We start from the raw sequence: 22,232 nt of genomic DNA, 5'->3' as shown, positions 1-22,232 counted from the left end.
GCAGTGCTCTGGTAAATAAAAAAAATTTAAAAAAAGAGTAGAGCAACAGCAGATAAACTGGTTTTGCACACAGTAATTGGCATCCACATTTGGGGGATGGTTGGAAAATGGAACTTTTTTATAAGGTAGGGTCAGTCAGGAGGAGGGTTCAGGTCCAGGAACATGATGGCAGAGAGGATCTAATGGGGGTTGAATTGTTATGTGGAAATGTTATACATGTACAAACTATTGTATTTTACTGTTGACTGTAAGCCATTACTCCCCCAATAAATAAATAAACAAATAAAATTAAAATAAAAGCTAAGGGAAATAGTATAAAAATGCTTTATTATTTTTTAAATATTTATTTATTTTCCCTTTTGTTGCCCTTGTTGTTTTATTGTTGTAGTTATTATTGCTGTTACTGATGTCATTGTAGTTGGATAGGACAGAGAGAAATGGAGAGAGGAGGGGAAGACGGAGAGGGGGAGAGAAAGATAAGACACCTGCAGACCTGCTTAACCGCCTGTGAAGTGACTCCCCTGCAGGTGAGGAGCCAGGGGCTCGAACCAGGATCCTAACGCAGGTCCTAGCGCTTTGTGCCATGTGCGCTTAACCCGCTGCGCTACCGCCCAACCCCCTATTTATTATTATTATTATTTACAAGAGTACTGCTCATCTCTGGCTTATGGTGGTGTGGGATATTGATCTCAGGACTTTGAAGCCTCAGGTATGAGAGTCTCTTTACATTAGCATTGTGCTATCTCCTCTGCCCATTAAAAAGGTCTTAAAATTTAAAGTAGACAAAACTCACAGAGGACTGATGAAAACCTATCTTTCCTACATACAAACATATTCAGTATTAATTAGAATTATATACACACATACTTATAGGCATATACTGTCTGTTTACTGTTGCTCATTATTTATGAGGGTGCCAGCTCTCAGATTGGGGACATGCCTAAAGTCCATGTACACACACAAACACACACACACACACATAGACACACGCCCCACACACTCTGATCCATCACTTCTTCCCAAGATCAAGATTGGTTGGGTCTTATACATTTATTCTTGTTATTTTTTAATGTGAACTTTGGGTCTTTCACATGCATGACAGTACCACTCCTGGGTCAACTTTTTACTCCTAATTTAGAAGACAAAGGAAGAGACACAGAGCTTCTTTCCCCAGTGCTGCCTATAGTGCTCCTTAGTAGTTCTGGAACTCCAAACCCAAGACCTGTGTCTTGTAAGGTGTGTGTTCTACCAGGTAAGCTATTTCTCAACCCCTCATAAGATTTAATTTTATTGCTTCCATTTTACAGGGAACGCAGGATTACTTTTCAAGACTCACCAAGAGAAGCCGCGTGTAGGAGGCAGTTTCCATCTCCAGTAGTTGCCAAAGGAAGCAGCCTCTGACAGGTGGGATCTACACTCACCCACCAGTTCAAACGCCCTGCAGAAACATGGGAAAGCAACAGATAACCCATGAAAGCCTTCCCACTTCACTATTTCTAAAACAAATTCCAAATTACTCTTCTTTTTAAAAAATATTTATTCCTGGGAGTCAGGCAGTAGTGCAGCCGGTTAAGCACAAGTGGCGCAAAGCCCACTTGTGCAAAGGACCAGCCTAAGGATCCCGGTTCGAGCCCCCGGCTCCCCACCTGCAGGGGAGTCGCTTCACAAGTGGTGAAGCAGGTCTGCAGGTGTCTGTCTTTCTCTCCCCCTCTCTGTCTTCCCCGCCTCTCTCCAGTTCTCTGTCTTATCCAACAACAACAACATCAACCATAACTACAGCAATAAAACAACAAGGGCAACAAAAGGGAACAAATAATAAATATTTTTTAAAATATATTTATTCCCTTTTGTTGCCCTTGTTGTTTTATTGTTGTAGTTATTATTGTTATTGTTACTGATGTCATTGTTGTTGGATAGGACAGAGAGAAATGGAGAGAGGAGGGGAAGACAAAGAGGAGCGAGAAAGATAGACACCTCAATGAACCCACCCTCTCTGACCCATCTTGGACAGAGCTAGAAGAAATTATGTTAAGTGAACTAAGTCAGAAAGATAAAGATGAGTATGGGATCATCCCACTCATCAACAGAAGTTGAGTAAGAAGATCTGAAAGGGAAACTAAAAGCAGGACCTGACCAAATTGTAAGTAGGGCACCAAAGTAAAAACCCTGTGGTGAGGGGTAGACATGCAGCTTCCTGGGCCAGTGGGGGGTGGGAATGGGTGGGAGGGATGGGTCACAGTCTTTTGGTGGTGGGAATGGTGTTTATGTACACTCCTAGTAAAATGTAGTCATATAAATCACTAGTTAATTAATATGAGAGGGGGAAATTTAATTGTATGTCTCGAAGTTTTTCAAAACACAAACTGAATCTTTTAAATATATAGGCTGTGTATTTGATATGCGGACTCTCTCAAAAGCCTAGACCAAGTAGATCAGAAGCAACCAATAGCACAGCTATATACAAGATACTGGGTACTGTACAGCAAACCCTAACAAAAGGACTTTTCAAAGTTAACCCAATTACCAAATAATGTGATGATAACATTAACTATCCATTGTCTTTTTGAACCCTAAGACAGCAGGAACCTCACATCTCCATTATAGATCCTCTACTTTCCCCAGTCCTAGAACCATTGTATAGGGCCCACTTTCCCATATGCCTCTCCCAATCCATATCAAATAATATTGCATCTGCCGACCACAACCTAAACAACACAACGACTGCCACCTCAACATGCTTCACTTCAGACTGTGTCCAGAGACTTCACGTTTGGAATGACAACCCTTCAGCTTCATTACTTGGGTGAGACCTTTCCTTTCATAGTATACTCTAATTCCATCTCAGGTGGTTCACTTTCTAACAAAGTCCCAAAACCTAGATATACACCAGTTTCTGTGAGAGAGAGCATATGTTCACACGTATCCGTAAACTACTGCAAAATATATACCTGAAAGCAGAAGTACACTAGAGTTTGCAGTGAGTACACCCCCCCAACACTTCCTCTCCACTATTCCAAGCTTTGGGTCTATGATTGCTCAACAATTTGTTTGGCTTCGTATGTTAACTCTCTTTTCAGTCACCAGGTTCCAGATGTCATCAGGATGCCGGCCAGGCTTCCCTGGACTGAAGACCCCACCAATGTGTCCTGGAGCTCTGCTTCCCCAGAGACCCATCCTACTAGGGAAAGAGAGAGGCAAACTGGGAGTATGGACTGACCAGTCAATGCCCATGTTCAGCGGGGAAGCAATTACAGAAGCCAGACCTTCTACCCTCTGCAACCCACAATGACCCTGGGTCCATGCTCCCTGAGGGATAGAGAATGGGAAAGCTATCAGGGGAGGGGGTGGGATATGGAGATTGGGTGGCGGGAATTGTGTGGAATTGTACCCCTCCTACCCTATGGTTTTGTTAATTAATCCTTTCTTAAATAAAAAAATAATAATAATAATAATAAAAAGATAGACACCTGCAGACCTGCTTCACCACTTTTTTAAAAAAATATTTTATTTTATTTATTTATTCCCTTTTGTTGCCCTTGTTGTTTTATTGTTGTGGTTATTATTGTTGTTGTCGTTGTTGTTGGATAGGACAGAGAGAAACGGAGAGAGGAGGGGAAGACAGAGAGGGGGAGAGAAAGACAGACACCTGCAGACCTGCTTCACCGCCTGTGAAGCAACTCCCCTGCAGGTGGGGAGCCGGGGTTCGAACCAGGATCCTTATGCCAGTCCTTGTGCTTTGCGCCACCTGCGCTTAACCTGCTGCACTACAGCCCGACTCCCGCTTCACCACTTTTTTAAAAAAATATTTTATTTATTTATTTATGAGAGGGATAGGAGAGAGAGAGAAATGCCAGGGATTGAACTCAGGACCTCATGCTTGAGAGACCAACATTTTATCCAATGTGCCACCACCCGGACCACCTGCTTCACCACTTGTGAAGCGACTCCCCTGCAGGTGGGGAGCCAGGGGCTCGAACCGGGATCCTTACGTTGGTCCTTGTGCTTTGTGCCACCTGCGTTTCACCCACTGCACTACCACCCGACTCCCCAAATTAACTCTTCTTCACTTATATTTAGTTGATCAGAATCTTGTGAATACAATAGAGAAAAAAATTCACATAGTTATTATATTTTTTTATCACCAGGGTTATTGCTGGGGCTTTACACTTGCACTATTTTTTTTTCTTATATGTAAGTTTTTCTTTTTCTTTTTTTTTTTGGTATTATCTTTAGTTACTGGATAGAGAGCCAGAAATTGAGAGGGAAAGGGGTAACAGAGAGACAGAGAGACAGCTGCAGCCCTGTTTCATCACTCGTGAAGCTTTCCCCCTGCAGGTGGGGATCAAGGACTCAAACCCGGGTCCTTGTGCATTGTAACATGTGCACTCAACCAGGTGTGCCACCACTTGATCCCATACCTGCACTATTCGACCAATCTTGGCAGACTAATTTTTTCGTTATTTCTCTCTTTTCCAGGCAGATGGTGAGGGCGGGGGGAGAGAACTGTTCCACCACTTGTGAAGCTTCCCCTTTCTATATGGCATGTCGCTTCACAGGCAGTGAAGCAGGTCTGCAGGTGTCTGTCTTTCTCTCCCCCTCTGTCTTCCCTTCTTCTCTCCATTTCTCTCTGTCCTATCCAACAACAGCAATATCAAGCCAGGGACTTGAGCATAGACCCTTGCGCATGACAAAGTGTGTACTCTAGCAGGTGAACTAACTCCCAGTCTCCAAATCAATGCTTCTTAAGTGGAGAAATTCTTGACCCCAAGTGGCAATGTCTAATATATGTTTGACTGTCACAGATACTAGGGAGATGACACTGAATTCTGATGGACATAAGCAAGAAATACTGCTAAACACCATGTAATATACAAGGCAGCTCACACACACAAAAAAATTATGGGAGTCTGGCGGTAGCGCAGCAGGTTAAGCACAGGTGGCGCTAAGCGCAAGGACTGGCATTAGGATCCTGGTTCAAGCCCCAGGCTCCCCACCTGCAGGGGAGTCGCTTCACAGGCAGTGAAGCAGGTCTGCAGGTGTCTGTCTTTCTCTCCCCCTCTCTGTCTTCCCTTCCTCTCTCCATTTCTCTCTGTTCTATCCAACAACAACATCAATAACTACAACAATAAAACAAGGGCAACAAAAGGAAATTTAAAAAAGAATTATCTGGTCTTAAATGTCAGTAATGGAAGTTTGAGGCACCCTGGGTTTAACTGAGGCAGAGCTATGGACTGAATGCTATGTTGGCTACTGGCTATGCCTCTGATTCTTTTATTCTGGTCAGACCAGTAAATATTATAACATCAAGCTCAGCACAAAATCATCATTAATACAAGAAAAATACCTCAAAACAGGTATTGTGAGTGTCATATATATATACATGTATATACATATGTATATATATATATATATATATATATATATATATATATACACACAAGTCATCACCTGTATATATAAGTCAGCATGTATAAAGTGTCACTTTAAAGACATGAGTAGTAAGACCAAATACATAAAACACCCAAGAAAAATGACAAATCTCATTTCTGCATAGACACTCCATAACTGTCAATTCATTATTGATATAAAATATTTTATGGATGATGCCTTAAAATCTTCTTGAATTAATTGTATTTTGTAAGATCTTTTTTCCAAGTAAAGATCTGATGAAACTTGGTCTCTTAAAAAAGGTTTCCTGGGTGGAGGGTAGATAGCATAATGGTTATGTAGAGACTCTCATGCCTGAGGCTCCAAAGTCCCAGGTTCAATCCCCCACACCACCATAAGCCAGAGCTGAGCAGTGCTTTGGTTAAAAAAAAAAAAAGTTTCCTTGGGGGCTGGGCGCTGGTGCAATGGGACAAAGCACAAAGCACAATGACGGGCATAGAGATCCCAGTTTGCATCCCTAGCTCCCTACCTGCAAGGGGGTCACTTCGTAATCAGCAGAGCAGGTCTGCAGGTGTCTATCTTTCTCTCCTCCTCTCTGTCTTCCCCATCTCTCTCCATTTCTCTCTATCCTGTCCAAAAACAACAGCAGCTATAACAACAATAACAATAACCAAAACAAGGGCAACAAAATGGGAAAACTAGCCTCCAGGAGCAGTGGATTCGTAGTGCTGGCACTGAGCCCCAGAGATAACCCTGGAGACCAAAAGAAAAAGTTTCCTTAAATTACTGAAAAACACATAGAACAACAGGTATACTGTATCCCTGAGGCCCCAGAGGCCTCAAGTTTAATCCCTGGTACTGCAATGTGCCAGAACTGAGGGATACTCTGCTATCTCTCTCTTTCGCTAATAAAAACAATATTAAAAAAAAAGAAAGAAAAACTAGTCTATAATTTCACTAGCCAAATAACTTCCTAACAAAAATCTGAGAAAAATATGTATATATGGATAAGTATATAAAGGTATAATGTGTACAAAATGGAAAAATATAACTATTTATTTTTTAAATTATTTGTTTTGCATAGACAGAGAAATTGAGAGGGGAGGGGACAAAAAGACAGAAACGGACAATGGGCGGGGGGGCATCTGTAGCACTGCTTCATCACTTATGAAGCTTTCCCCCTGCAAGTGGTAACTGAGGGATAGAACTCATGTCCTTGTGCACTGAGTATGTGTGCTCAACCAGTTGCACCACCACCTTGCTCCAATTTTAACAACTTTAAAGGTGAGTGGATATAAGGCTCATAAAGTAAATGTGAACTTCACATTACTTATTATAGCATATTCTCTCTCTTTTAAAGAATTTATTTATTTATGCATGGGAAAGACAGGAGGAGAGAGAGAAAGAATCAGACATCACTCTGGTGTATGTGCTGCTGAGACTTGAACTCAGAACCTCATGGTTGATAATCTAATGCTTTATCCACTGCGTCACCTCCTGAGCCACCAGCATATTCTTTTTTTTTTTAAATACTTTTTTAAATTAATTTATTATTGGATAGAGACAGAGAGAAATTGAGAGGGGAGAGGGATATAGAGAGGGTGGAGACAGAGAGACATCTGCAGCCCTGCTTCACCACTCATGAAGCCTTCCCCCTGCAGATAGGGACCAGGGGCTTGAACCTGGGTCCTTGTGCACCACAGTGTGTGCACTTAACCAGGTGCGCCACCATCTGGCTCCCACCAGCATATTCTTTAAATTACTGTTTCTTCGGTTTTACAAGGGAGTTCATTTGGTTTTACAATAGGGTTCCATAGCCAAATATCATTTTGTTTGTTTCCTCCTCATGTAGGGATTTTTATATATTCAGTATTAGGATTTTCATATGTGTATCTGGTTTCCATTCCAACTGAAAATTTCCAGAGAATCTGTATTCTTGCTTTAACTTGAAGAATTCTACCCCCAAGTTCAGTACATTTTATCTGTCTGCTGACCTGGACTGCGATCAGATCACACATTTATTCTGGGGATTGCCAAGTCAAAGCCAGTCCCTCACTCCCATCCAAGCTTCACCCCATGACTTCCTGGAGGTGGAGAGCATGGGAACGGACATACTCACTGACCTGCCTGTTCCAAGGCAACCAGCATGGACTGTTCAATGAGGTCTCTCTCGATGAAGCTGCGGAAGTCTTCATTGTACACAGTGAGATCTGGAAGCTGGAAGGCACAGATGGGCATTTCCAGGGGGTGCTCACTGCTCCCCCCACCCCCACCATTGGAGGAGACATGGGACCGGGCCAGGGAAACAATGCTGGAGCTGGCGTGGGAGATGCCCCTAGACAGGCGTTTTTCTGTAATGAGAAATGGAGTCACCTTAGAACACATACAGCCCTTTCAGAGAACTTTCCGCTCATGTGGTAGTGACTGCCTCTCAGCAATAAGGTTACAAAAAAAAAAAAGGTTTCCCAGTAAGGGAAAAAACTTGAGTCTAACTGGTTCATGATTTTCACAACCCTCTCTTAAGCTTCATCAACTAGAGAGATACAGAAAGCATTATTTTTTGTAGGCATTTTCATGACAATTATATATTCATCTTGCTACCCTTTTTGGAATCTGTCTCAGCTTCCTATTCCTATGACTCTGTCTTCTTCCACGTCCATTCTCCAGGATAACTGGAACCCATTTATTTGGCAACTTGATCACTGGTAGCAGAAACAGAACATACAGATAAAGGGGTTTCATCTGGTTAGATTTAATCTAAGTATTCGATAATTTTCAGTGTCTTAGAGAATTTAGAAAGGTATTCTCATTATAGAAAATAGATCTAATGATAAGTCTTACATATTGGGGAACTTTCTTACTACCGTAAGTAACATCTGTTGACATCATTTACTACAATGTTTCTGAAATGAAAAATCCAAAGGCTGCTGCACTCCAGTATCCCAAGTGGCAGGCTCTAGTTGTAGCCAACCTGCTCTCACCTTTATTGTCAGCATCTTGATGGACCCTGTAACCAATCAGTTTGTGCTACACCCAGGTTGAACCTGATAAAAGCTGGGTACTGCAGGAATCGGCCTGTAGCCCACTAATGTAAAATAAACGTAACCTCCTGCCCTCCATGTGGCCTCTCAAGTCTTGTTCTTTGGTTACTTTTGAGCTATATTACAGAATTTTTATTACATTTTTAGATACTCATATTTTTCAGAAATGTTTGAGAGGCTGGGGAGGTGGCTCAGTGGATAGAATGCATATTTTGCAAGCTCCTCTTTCCATTCCTGGTACTGTATAAGGAATTGGGAGTCCAGCGGTAGTGCAGCAGGTTAAGCGCAGGTGGCGCAAAGTACAAGGACCAACGTAAGGATCCCGGCTCGAGCCCCCGGCTCCCCACCTGCAGGGGAGTCGCTTTACAAGCAGTGAAGCAAGTCTGCAGGTGTCTATTCTCCCCCTCTCTGTCTTCCCCTCCTCTCTCCATTTCTCTCTGTCCTATCCAGTAATGACAACATCAATAACAGCAATAATAACTACAATAACAATAAAAAAGAAGGGCAACAAAAGGGAAAATAAATATTTAAAAAAACTTAAAAAAAAAGACTAGAGACTTGCTCTGGTCTCTGTGATGAAAATAAATCTTTTTTTTTTTTTTAAAGGGAACTTTTAGGCAAAGTCAATTCTTTTTTTTTGTCTCCAGGGTTATTGCTGGGACTCAGTGCCTGCACCATGAATCCACTGCTCCTGAAGGCCATTTTTTTTTCTTCCCCTTTTCTAGCCCTTGTTATTATAGCCTTGTTGTGGCTATTATTGTTGTTGTTGATGTTGTTCATTGTTGGGTAGGACAAAAAGAAATGAAGAGAGTAGGGGAAGACAGAGAGGGCAAGAGAAAGACAAACACCTGCAGACCGCTGGTCCCTGTGCTTTGCGCCACATGCGCTTAACCCTGCTGCACTACCGCCCGACCTCCTGCAAAGTCAATTCTTTTTTTTTTATTATTTTAATTTGTTTAAATGTATTTCCCTTTTGTTGCCCTTGTTGTTTTATTGTTGCAGTTTTTATTGTTGTTATTGATGTCGTTGTTGGATAGGACAGAGAGAAGTGGACAGAGGAGGGGAAGACAGAGGGGGGAGAGAAAGACACCTACAGAACTGCTTCACCCCCTGTGAAGCGACTCCCCTGCAGGTAGGGAGCCGGGGGTTGGAACCGGGATCCTGATGTTGGTCCTTGCACTTTGTGCCACATGGCAAAATCAATTCCTAACATGCTACAGAAAACAGCAGGGTAGCTTGATACTACCCCAAACTGTTTAATTTGCATTGCATATACAGCACATGCATTTCCTCAACAGCTATTCCACTGTGATCCTACTTTGCTCAATGTAGAATTATAGTTCATTTGCACAGCCTTAGTTATGTAAAGATTATGAAATGAGCTAAATATTGTGTTGAATAGAAGTTCTCCATCCAATTATACTCCAAATGACACAAAAAATAGTCAAGAATCAACTGAAATTTTATAGTGATGCTATTTTCATATTTATTTATAAAGTACCATGTGCCCCTGATTTAAAAAACAAAAACAATACTAGTACTAGGAACTAGGAAGATAGTTCAGCAGTAAAATGTGATTAGTGAGGCCTTGGGGTTTTTTTTTTTTTTTTTTTTTTTTTTTTGTGTGTGTGTGTGTGTGTGTGTGTGTGTGTGTGTTTTAACTGCCACCAAAGTTATTGCTGAGGCTCAGTGCTGGCACTAGGAATCTATCACTCCTGGTAATCATTTTCTCTTCCTTTTTTTTTTTCTTCTTTCTATTTTATTTGATAGGACAAAGAGATTGAAAGGGGGAGAGTATGAGAGAAGGATAGTCACCTGCAGCCTTGCTTCACCATTCATGAAGCATCCTCCCCTACAGGTGGGGAGTGGGGGTTAAACCTGGATCCTTGTGCATGATAATATTTGTGCTTAACTAGGTGAGGTTCAATCTCTGGCACCAAATGGGAAAACAACAAAAGCAAGTCAAGTGGAACTCCATGGTGGTCAGGAGGTAATTTAGTCTCTCTCATTCATTTTCAAAAAAATAAAATAAAATAACCAGCCCAAGACAGTAGCACAGTGGCTAAAGCACTGGCCTGGTAAGCATGAGGATGTGTATGAGCAAATCCTATGCCAGAATGATGCTCTCTCCCAAATAAATAAATAAATAAACAAAATATTGGGTCAAGGAAGTGCCTCAGCAGTAGAGCACATGGACTTGTATGTATGAGATCCTTGGTTCTATTCCCAGCACCACATAAAAATTCAAAATACTATAAAAACATGTAAAATGTTACAAAGAGGAATGGAGAAACAGCATAATGGTATGCAAGACTTTCATGTCTGAGGCTCCAGGTCCCAGGTTCAGTCCCCAGCACCACCATAAGCCAAAGCTGATCAGAGTTCTGGTCTCCGTCTATCTCTCATTAAAAAAACAAAATAACAAAAATGTTACATAGAAATCTCCTACTCGGGCCCAGTGGTGGCGCACCTGGTTGAGCGCACGTATTACAATGCTCAAGGGCCAGGGTTTAAGCCCCGGTCCCCACCTGCAGGGGGAAAGCTTTGCAAGTGGTGAAGCACTGCTGCAGGTGTCTCTCTGTCTCTCTCCCTCTCTATCACCCCCTTCCCTCTTGATTTCTGGCTGTCTCTATCCAATAAGTAAATAAAGATAATTTAAAAAAAAAAAAGAAATCTCATTCAAAATGTGTGATTCCACATAATAAGTTTTATGCATGTAAAACTTTGTTTGGTTCTGGGGGGCAAACCCTGTATTTCACAAATACAAAGTATGTGCTCTACCACTGAGCTATACTTCCAGTCTTTTTCAAGATTATTAAAAAAAAAAAGTGTGGTCGAGGAGGTGGCACAGTGAGTAAAGAGTTGGACTCCTGAATATAAGGTCCTGAGATAAGGGGTGAGAGAGAAAAAGAGAGAACCAGAGCATGATTGTGACATATGATGACAGGGATTGAACTCAAGACCTCACACTTTCCAGTCAGTCCTTTATAGCCATTGAGCCACCTCTCATGCCACATAAATAAATTAAGTTTAAAAATATATATCAGGGGGGCCAGGTGGTGGCACACCTAGTTGAATGCACATGTTACAATGCACAAGGACCCAGGTTCAAGCCCCTGGTCCCCTACCTGCAGAGGGAAAGTTTCACAAGTGGTGAAGCAGTGCTGCAGGTGTCTGTCTCTATCTCCCCCTTCCTCTCAAACTCTGGCTATCTCTATCCAATAAATAAATAAAGATAATAAAAATTAATATAAGTAAATAAAAATATATACCAAGAGCACAGCATACATTGTTACTAGTATCTTGTTATGATACTAATATATTGTTACTAGTATCTCACCTTTCTCAATAAACCTTAGAGATTTCTCCAAATCAGCATATCAAGTCCTATCTAATTGTAGTGGCTAGAGTATTCTATAATATGACTATAAATTATTTAAACACTGCTAAACTAATGGATACTGAAAGTTTTTGTGAAAGTTGTTTTAAAGCTTTAGTTACTGAGATCTAATGCTGTGCTGAATATGCTCCCAATATACATAAAGCCTGTGTCTGTGTGCATATTTATATATTTAAAGGTCATAAAGACATGAGATAAATTCTTAAAAATGAAATTGCTGAGTCAGAGTACATGTGCATTTTTTTTTAAATTTGGATAGATCCTGACAAATAACAAACTGCCCTTCAAAGAGGCAGATGGTAGTGATCCTCTGGACCCAATCTATATGTGTTTCTCATCTTTTTAAAAATATTTTTTAAATATTTACTTATTTATTCCCTTTTGCTGCCCTAGTTTTATTGTTGTAGTTATTATTGTTGTTGTAATTGATGTTCTTGCTGTTGGGTAGGACAGAGAGAAATGGAGAGAGGAGGGGAAGACAGAGAGGGGGAGAGAAAGATAGACACCTGCAGATATGCTTCACGGCCTGTGAAGCAACCACGTTGGTCCTTGTGCTTTCTGCCAAGTGCGCTTAACCCACTGCACTACTGCCCACTCCCTGTGTTTCTCATCTTAACTGCTCTGCTCACCACTTCCTGCAACTTTCACAGCATCTGAAGAAGGATCTACAGGCCAGACTCAAGGGGGGGTGGGGGGGTAGCTGCAGTACCAGAGCAGACCAAGGCCATCTAAGATCAGTCTGGTGGGGAGAAGACAGGAATGGAATCCTTGCCCAAGTATCAACGTATTTTTCTGGCTACAATTAGCAATCCCCTCCCTTACACTCTATTTCACATACATAAACAACCCCTCAACCCAGTACCTTGAACGATGTCATCCTGCCGCTGGAGGATGGGTCGGGGAGGGCGAGCAGACTCTCTATCCGAAAACCCCTTTTCAGGGGTCCTGGGGCCACCACTCCCTTCGCTAAAGGCTGGGGGCAGGTTCCCGGCATGGACCTGGCGTAGCTGTTCAAAATCACTTAGGGCTGCACTTACGTCCCAATTCTTTCCTGTAAGGAAACAAAGCACAAAGCATATTGAATACGCAGAGTATAGGAAAATTGAAAAGGAATAGAAAAACCATTGTAACCATTCTATTAAGACTAGCAAACATAGATTCTTCAATTATTGTTTTTCCTTTCCCTGTGTTAAAGTTGCTCTTAATACTTCAATCTGAAACATTATTAATTTCTTTACTTACTTACTTACTATCCACTTCTTAGTTACTAGAGCATAGAAAGTTTGCCTGAGAGGGCTGGGCAGTTAAGTGCACATGCAAAGCACAACGACCGGCATAAGGATCCCGGTTCCAGCCCCGGCTCCCCACCTGCAGGGGAGTCCCTTCACAGGTGGTGAAGCAGGTCTGCAGGTGTCTATCTTTCTCTCCCTTCTCTGTCTTCCTCTCCTCTCTCCATTTCTGTCTTATCCAACAACAACAACATCAATAACAACAACAATGATAAAGCAAGGACAACAAAATGAAAAAAAAAAAAAGGCCTCCGGGAGCAGTGGATTCATAGTGCAGGCACCCAGCCCCAGCAATAACTCTGGAGGCAAAAAAAAAAAAAAAAAAGAAAGAAAGAAAGAAAGAAAGAAAGAAAGAAAGAAAGAAAGAAAGAAAGAAAGGGAAACTTTGCCTGAAATGAAAAGGTCCTTGAGATCTGATTACCTAAAATCTTACTTTCAGATACAGGAAACAAAGTCTAAAGAAGTAGAGTGCCATGCTCAAAATCATAGCTAGATCGCAACAGAGTCCAGGACTCAAACCCAAGATCCTGAGACCCAAAGAGGTTCTTAGCTTTGATGTCTTTGATATCCTATGATGTCCTAAATTATCTGATATTGTATTCAAAGTTAAAGGCTTTTTTTTTTTTAACCAAAGCATTGCTCTGCTTTGGCTTATGGTGGTGCTAGGGTGTGAACCTGGGACCTTTGGTACCTCAGGCATGAAAGCCTTTTTGCATAATAATTGTGCTGTTTTCCTAGACCACATGTGCATTTTTAAAAAACAAATATTTTTATTTATTTATTATTGGGTAGAGATATAGAAACTGAGAGGGGCAAGGGAGATAGAGAGGGAAAGAGACAGAGAGACACCTGTAGCCCTGCTTCACCACTTGTGACGCTTCCCCCCTGCAGGTGGGGACCAGGAGCTTGAACCTAAGTCCTTGCGCACTGTAACGTGAGTACTTAACCAGGTGCACCGCCACCTGGTCCCACATGTGCATTTTTCAAAAGAAAGGGCTGACAGCTATCATTAGAATATCAAATAAGAATGTCAAATTCCCTCAAATTTAAGGCTCATTTCTTAACTGAAGACCCTGCTGTTGGTTTTTTTCTTATAATGGGTTTCTCTAGTTAAATTATTCAATAAATACGTATTGTATAACTGTATACACTTATTTCTGTAATTCCACCTGCAACCACATTAGTTCAGTTTCTATTACCTAGTGTTCCATTCAAATTCACTCTAAAGAACCCCTAAGAGTAGGGCACCAAAGTAAAAACTGGGTTGAGGGTGAGGGTGGGTGTTCAGCTTTATGGGGGGGTAGAGAGGAAGGGAGGGGGGACCAGGTGGGACACAGTTTTTTGGTGGTGGGAATGGTGTTTATGTACACTCCTATCAATTTGTAGTCATATAAATTACTATTTAATTAATGAGAGGGGAAAATTGAATGTCTCAAACTTTTAAATCACAGACTGAGTCTTTTTAATACATAGGCTGAGTCTTTGATATGTTGACTCTCTTAAAAGCCTAGACCAGGGAGAACAGAATCAACCAGTGGCACAGCTATATACAAATAATGTCAAAGGACATAAATTATGGTGATGTTGTATATGATACAGCAAATCCTAACAAAGGGATATTTCTTATTTATTTATTTATTCCCTTTTGTTGTCCTTGTTGTTTTATTTTTGTTATTATTGTTGTCCTTTGTTGTTTTCGCCGGGCTGGCTTCATGGGCGGGTAACAGATGACCCGGGACTCATGGCTGGGTTGTACGCAGTATCTCTTTATTCATGCAGGACGCAGCGCAATCCATACCAAGCTAAGCTAAACTAAAAACTACAAACAATCTTGTCCTTATAAATATACTAGCCCAGTAGGGTGGGAACAGGATGCGACGCAGAGAGGGTGGAGAGAAAAGTGACTGGTGAAAATCAGGGTATGACAAGGAGAGGGAGCGGAGCAGGCGAGAATTCCATCACTGAACCACCAATGCCCTGGAGGGAGGGTGGTGCTTGTTAACAGCGGTTATGTAAATAGAATAGTGTTAAGCAGGGGGGATTAAACTAATGAAACAGAGGGGTTTTTAGAAGCATACCAACAGTCCTTGGATAGGACAGGGAGAAATGGAGAGAGGAGGGCAAGACAGAGAGGGGGAAAGAAAGACAGACACCTGCAGACCTGTTTCACCCCGTGAAGTGACTTCCCTGCAGGTGGGAAGCCTGGGGCTCGAACTGGGATCCTTACTCTGGTCCTTGCACTTTGCGCCACCTGCGCTTAACCTGCTGTGTTAAGGCCCAACTCCCAACAAAGGGATATTTCAAAGTTAATCCAATTGCCAAATAATGTGATTATAGCAATAACTATCTATTGTCTTCTTAAACTCTAAGACAGCAGGAACCTCCCACTTCCTCTATAGAGCCTCTATTTCCCCCAGTCATAGAACCTCTAGGGTGGGGCTCACTTTCCTGCAATGCAACAAGTACCACCTCAGCATGCTTCACTTCAGACTGTGTCCAGAGATGTCAGGCATGGAATGTCAACCCTTCACCCTCATTACTCGAAGTGAGACCATTCCTTTCATAGTATTTCCTAATTCCATTCCAGGAGGTTCACTTCCTAACAAAGTCCCAAAACCTAGGTATAGACCAGGTCCCATAAGATAGAGCATATATTCACATGTATCCATAAATTAGGGCAAAATATATACCTGAAAGCAAAAATGCACAATAGTCTGTAGTGAGTCAGCATAAAGTTCATAATGAAATAGTGTCTACTTAGACTTAGATACCCTCCTCACCTACTTCCTATTACAGTTCTCTCACTCACTCCAAAGATAACCTCATCAAAGGACTGCAAAAGCAGAATAAGGGCAAGAGACTGGCATACTTTAACAATGACTCTTTAGTCACTATCAGGCCACCCCATCAGCTGGGGCCCTAATCAGGGAGTCCTGAGATTCTCAAACAGACATGATGGGCCTAGACCTTGAATAAATCCCTCTCTCCATTGTTACTGGTCATTTCTATCAGGAACAATGTAATAGACTCCTTTGTGGGTCCCCATAGGACCTTGCCCTCAACTTGGATCAACAATGGTAGAGAATGTTCCATCCTCCAAAGGGAGGCTGGACAACATACTCTATGCTACACCTGAGGAAGATGGGTCCTGATATTGGGGCAGCTTGGAACATTCCTACTTATGACCACAGAAAGTGAGCTCAGATCTACAGGGATGCAGAGGTCACATAGGCTCCTAAGCTGAATATGGGCCCCAGATCACATCAAATTGATGGGGTTTACAACCAACAATATTTATACACCTTTCCCATATTTGGGAGCTACTCTCTTCCTTGATCCAGCTTTCTGGTCCTTCTTCCAGCAATGACATTATCTCCCCAGACAATAATTAGAATCCACCTGTATATCAGATATCAGGCTCAGGTAAAAAAACAAAACAAAACAAAAAAACACTAGTATAGCCACAGGCCCTTTGGAATATAACTAAAATATGCCTACTAGCTACCTACAAAATGGAGACCCCCCCCCAACTCTTCATCTGCTCTATTCCAGCCTTTAGGCCCATGATTGGTCAACAATTTGTTTGGTTTTGTATGTTAACTCTCTTTTCAACCACCAGGTTCCAGATGCCAGCATGATTCCGACCAGACTTGCCTGGACAGACAACCTCACCAATGTGTCCTGAAGCCCCGCTTCCCCAGGGCCCTGTCCCACTAGGGAAAGAGAGAGGCAGGCTGGGAGACCTGTCAATGCCCATGTTCAGCGGGGAAGCAATTACAGAAGTTAGACCTTCCACCTTCTGCACCTCATAATGACCCTGGGTCCATACTCCCAGAGGGTTAAAGAAGAGGAAAGTTATCAAGGGGGGGAATGGGATACAGAGTTCTAGTGGTGGGAATTGTGTAAAGTTATACCCTGCTTATCCTATGGTTTAGTCAATGTTTCCTTTTTATAAATAAAAAAATAAAAGAACCCCTAATATTAATTGTTGTTGTTGCCAGGACTGACTTTTACAGACAGATATATAGAGGCAGAGAGAGAAAGGGAGAGATACTACGGTACAACACTTCTTCCAGTGTAGTTCTCCCTTGTGGCATACTGAAGGCTAAAACCGTGGTCGTGTGCATAACAAAACAGGTGCCTTTCCAGGTGAGCTGTTTTGCTAATCTCAAGATGAGTATTTTGTGAAAGAATAGTTTTGATTATTTCTGCTCCATGATTGATTTTTAAACCAGGGTATTGCTCAGCTTTGCCTTATAGTGATGTTGGGGATTGAACCTGGGACTTCAGAGCCTCTGGAATGAGAGTCTTTTGCATAACCATTATGCTGTCTTTCCAGCCACCCTCCCCCCCTTTAACTCAGTTGATCATCTAATTTATTACCAAAAAAAAACAAAAAAAAAAAACTACTACTCTATAGCCACTGAACAGAAACACAGGACAAGGGCCTGAACAAAAGACATCTTTTCTCATGGAGTTTGGTGTCCAATAATGTATGGTGTGTCAGTCTTTTTTTCTGTTCTTTTCCCTTTAGAGCTTCACTAAAGCTTATAACACCCCTGGCAGACTTAAAATTTTATTTTTTCCATTTAGATTTTTTTAAATCTATATATTTTTTAAATTTTCCCTTTTGTTGTCCTTGTTGTTTTTCATTGTTGTTGTAGTTATTGTTGTTGTTGTATTTATTGTTGTTGATGATGATGATGTCATCATTATTAGATAGGACAGAGAGAAATGGAGAGAGGAGGGGAAGACAGAGAGGGGGAGAGAAAGACAGACACCTGCAGACCTGCTTCACCGCTTGTGAAACAACTCCCCTGCAGGTGGGGAGCTGAGGGCTCGAACCGGAACACTTACACTGGTCCTTGTGCTTTGAGCCACGTGCACTTAACTCGCTGTGCTACCACCCAACTCCCTAAAATCTATTTATTTATTACTGAATAGAGACAGAGAAATTGAAAAAGGGAGGATGAGAGAGAAAGGGAGAGAGACAGAGAGACACCTGCAAACCAGCTTCATGACTCATGAAGCTTCTGCCTTTATGTAGGAAACAGGGGCTTAAACCTGGGTTCTTGTGCACTATAATGTGTGCACTCAACCAGGCTTGCCACTATCCAGTCCCAAATCAGTGTTTTTTTTGTGTGTGTGTTTGTTTGTTTTTTGCCTCCTAGGTTATAGCTGGGACTCAGTGCCTGTAGTACGAATCCACTGCTCCCGGAGGCTTTTTTTCCCCATTTTTTGGCCCCTGTTTATCATTGCTGTTGTTGGATAGGACAGAGAGAAATGGAGAGAGGAGGGGAAGACAAGAGGGGGAGAGAAAGATAGACACCTGAAGACCTGCTTCACCAACTGTGAAGCAACCCCCCAACAGGTGGGAGCCAGGGGCTCAAACCGGGATCCTTATGCTGGTCCTTGGGCTTCGTGCCATGTATGATTAACCTGCTGTGCCACCGCCCATCCCCAAATCAGTACATTTTTAAAAACCCTATAAACTTAATTTCAGGATTGGGGAGATAACATAATGCTTACATAAGACTTTTACGCCTAAGGCTCTGAAATCTCAGGTTAAATCCCCAGCACTACTATAAGCCAGGGCTGTAGTAGGAAAAACAAAACAAAAGAAACCCAATACATCACTCCCCCAATTAAATCTTTCATCAGCTTCCCAACAAAGAATGAAACTTAAGAACACACAAGCACCATATTCTGCATCTTGTCTACCTAGCTAGTTTCTACACTTTTTATCTAAATTACATTTCTCTCTTACACTTCCATCAACATGTTGTGTGTACGTACATGGGTGTGTGTAAGCATGAAAGCATGTAACATAGCTGTTAGGAGGCAGACTATAAAACCAGACTGCTTGTGGCTCAAATCCTACTGAACCTCAACTTTTTAAAATATCTTCTTTCTTTATTTATTCCTTTTTGTTGCACTTGTTATTTTATTGTTGTAGTTATTATTGTTGTTATTGATGTTGTTGTTGTTGGATAGAACAGAGAGAAATGGAGAAAGGAGGGGAAGACAGAGAAGGGAAGAAAAAGACACCTGTAGAACTGCTTCACCGCTTGTGAAGCGACTCCCCTACATGTGGGGAGCCAGGGGCTCAAACTGGGATGCTTACGCTGGTCCTTGCGCTTTGCATCACATGTGGAACCTCAACTTTTTTTTTTCCTCCAGGGTTATTGCTGGGCTCAGTGCCTGCACCATGAATCCACCACTCCTGGAGGCCATTTTCTCCCCCTTGTTGTTTCCCTTGTTGTTGTAGCCTCGTTGTGGTTATTATTATTGCCATTGTTGATGTTGTTCGTTGTTGGATAGGACAGAGAGAAATGGAGAGAGGAGGGAAAGATAGAGAGGGAGAGAGAAAGATAGACACCTGCAGACCTGCTTCACCGCCTGTGAAGCAACTCCCCTGCAGGTGGGGAGCCGGGGGCTCGAACCAGGATCCTTATGGCGGTCCCTGCGCTTTGCGCCACATGCGCCTAACCCACTGCACCACCACCCGACCCCCGAACCTCAACTTTTTTATAAACATTTTTTTCTTTCTTTCTTCCTTCCATCCTTCCTTCTTTTTCTTTCTTTTTAGTATTTTAATTTATTTATTGTTGGATAGAGACAAAGAGAATTTGAGAGGGGAAGGAGAGAGACAGGGAAAGAGACAGAGACTGCAACCCTGCTTTACCACTTATGAAGCTTTCCCCCTGTAGGTAGGGACCAGGGGCTTGAACCTGAGTCCTTGTGCGCTGTAATGTGCGCTTAACTAGGTGTGCCACTGCCTGGCCCCTCTGAACCTCAGTTTTAAAAATTATAATACTAGAATAATAAAGCCTATATTGTAGAGTGATTGGGAAAATAAAATGACAATAGCTCAAGTACCTTAAACACATGTTCATCATTTATAAGAAGCTGTGAGGGTGTTTGAGCTATACTGAGAAAGAATTTCAGGAGAAAACAGAGGAAAGCTCACTACAGGGGCAGTGATACAGCAGCTATGCAAAAGCCTTTCATGCTGGAGGCTCTTAAGTTCAAGCCCCAGCAGCACCATAGACCAGAGCTGAGCAGTGTTCTGATTTAAAAAAATAATAATAGGGAGTCGGGCAGTAGCGCAGCTGGTTAATTGCAGGTGGTGCAAAGCACAAGGACCGGCATAAGGATCCTGGTTCAGCCCCCAGCTCCCTACCTGCAGGGAAGTCGCTTCACAGGTGGTGAAGCAGATCTGCAAGTGTCTATCTTTCTCTCCCCCTCTGTCTTCCCCTCCTCTCTCCATTTCTCTCTGTCCTATCCAACAATGACTACAACAATAAAAACAAGGGCAACAAAAGGTAATAAATAATAATAATAATGAGAGGAGAAACACTGCAGACTTAGGAAACAAGTTTTTTTTTTTTTTGCCTCCAGGGTTATTGCTGGGGCTCAGTGCCTGCACCATGAATCCACCACTCCTGGAGGCCATTTTTTTCCTTTTTTTTTTTGTTGCCCTTGTTGTCTAAGGAAACAAGTCAATATAACTTGGGGAATAAGCCAGGCCTAGCTGGATCATAGAAAGGCTGAGTGAAAGTAGTAGGAGATGAAACTAAAAGTGCAAATTAAGGAAAAAGTTGTATTGAAAAGTTGTATTGAATCAGCAAACTAGAATTCAACCCAGTCTCTATTTCCTAAAGAATGCATTTCTCACACATCAAATTGCAAATGTCAAATTGCCATATATTGCTATTTTTAAGTTGATAACCTAAAAATTACCTGCATTAAGAATTTTGCCCTTCTCCCCACTTGTTTACTTATTTATGTACTTATATCCTTTTTTCATTTAGGAACATCTTTACTTAGGACTCTAAAGAAGGAATCCTGTGGTGGGAAAAGTAGCTCAGCTGGTAAGAGTGGAAGACATGCAAGCCTGAGATTCCCAGTTCCGTAGCCAGGCTGCAGATGCCAGGGTGGTGCTCTGGTTGGTCTCTCTTTCCTCCCTTCTCCCCCCTTGGCCCTCTGCCCCATCTCATGAAATAAATAGCTTTTTTCAAATGAAGGAATTCTACAGATGTGATTCTGGTGTTATTAAAACTTTAAGGTCTAGAACATTAGAGCTAGGGAGATGGCATAATGATTATGCTAATAGCTTTCATGCCTGAGGAGCCAAGGTCTCCAATTCAGGCTCCAGCACCATCATAAATCAGAGCTGAGCAAGGCACTGGTGAAAAAATAAACAACAAGAAAATCTAGAACATTTACACTAGTGTATAGATATAAGTAAAAAGTAGCAAAATGAAAACACTAGGTCAACTCTCTTGATATAGAATTACCCATACAAATAAGGAAAGAAATAAAATCTTCAGTTTTGATGGTGATCCTCAAGACAAAAATCCAAAACTCACTTATAAACAGATAGTTTCACAGGTCTAGAATTGAACTAATATTAAATTTCACTTGCATTACCTAAGCATAAACTGACAGTGGAGAAAGCTACCCCCCAAATTCAAGGTAGAAATGAGACTTTGTATTTACTTTTTCTCCTACTTGGTTACTCCTTACCTTCCAAGAGATCTCGGGCCAGCCCTGGCTCTGCTCCTGTGGAACGGACAAAATCCGACAGGACAGCATCCATGTCCAGGGTCATGTGATCATTTAGTAGTTTCAGGCAGCTGATGTAGGGAGGACATAGATCAAAATTTAGGCCTCCACCTGAGAAGGAAAGAAACACACACAACTCAAACACTGGAACTGGAGGGTTACAGACCAATTTTCACAGCTTCCTAAGGGGGAAACCAATCCTAGCTCGTTCATTTCTTTTTTTAAAAAAATATATTTTAATTATTTTATTTTAATAAGAGAGAGAGATACACAGAGAAAGAGACCAGAACACTGCTCAACTCTGATTTATGGTGGTGCTGGGAACTGAGTTTGAGACCTTGAAGCCTCAGGCATGAAAGTGTTGCATACGGTTATGCTGTCTCCTCAGTCCCTAGCCCACTCATTTCAGGTGAATTTATTATATAGAGTAACATTTAGTTTCCTAATTCCCAATTAATATTCTTACCACCACATTAACTACAAAAATCACAACACCACTCAAATAATGCTTTTCCTCTACCTTTCTAGAGCATTATATTTCTACTT

General features: G+C 41.8%; 1 protein-coding gene across 7 annotated transcripts in view; it reads right to left on the bottom strand.

Moving 5' to 3' along the window:
• The window catches only part of OTUD7B (OTU deubiquitinase 7B), a 46,752-nt gene extending 24,955 nt beyond the window's left edge, over positions 1–21,797 (bottom strand). For 3 of the 7 annotated variants that reach the window (XM_060201766.1, XM_060201769.1, XM_060201767.1), the window contains exons 1-4: positions 21,648–21,797; positions 12,692–12,880; positions 7,512–7,739; positions 1,337–1,438 (exon numbers count right to left, since the gene is read on the bottom strand). In XM_060201766.1, coding sequence (XP_060057749.1) covers positions 1,337–1,438; positions 7,512–7,739; positions 12,692–12,880; positions 21,648–21,732 — 604 coding nt within the window. In that variant the 5' untranslated portion in view covers positions 21,733–21,797. The remainder of the gene's footprint in view (positions 1–1,336; positions 1,439–7,511; positions 7,740–12,691; positions 12,881–21,647) is intronic. The other 4 variants (XM_060201770.1, XM_060201768.1, XM_060201772.1 and 1 more) reach the window with 4 other exon arrangements.
• Positions 21,798–22,232: the final 435 nt, after the last annotated feature.

This window comes from Erinaceus europaeus, chromosome 11 (assembly GCF_950295315.1).
Source record: "Erinaceus europaeus chromosome 11, mEriEur2.1, whole genome shotgun sequence".
NCBI classification, from domain to species: Eukaryota; Metazoa; Chordata; class Mammalia; order Eulipotyphla; family Erinaceidae; genus Erinaceus; species Erinaceus europaeus.
The sequence above is the reverse complement of the archived record's forward strand: the minus strand, read 5'-3'. Positions and strand labels throughout refer to the sequence as shown.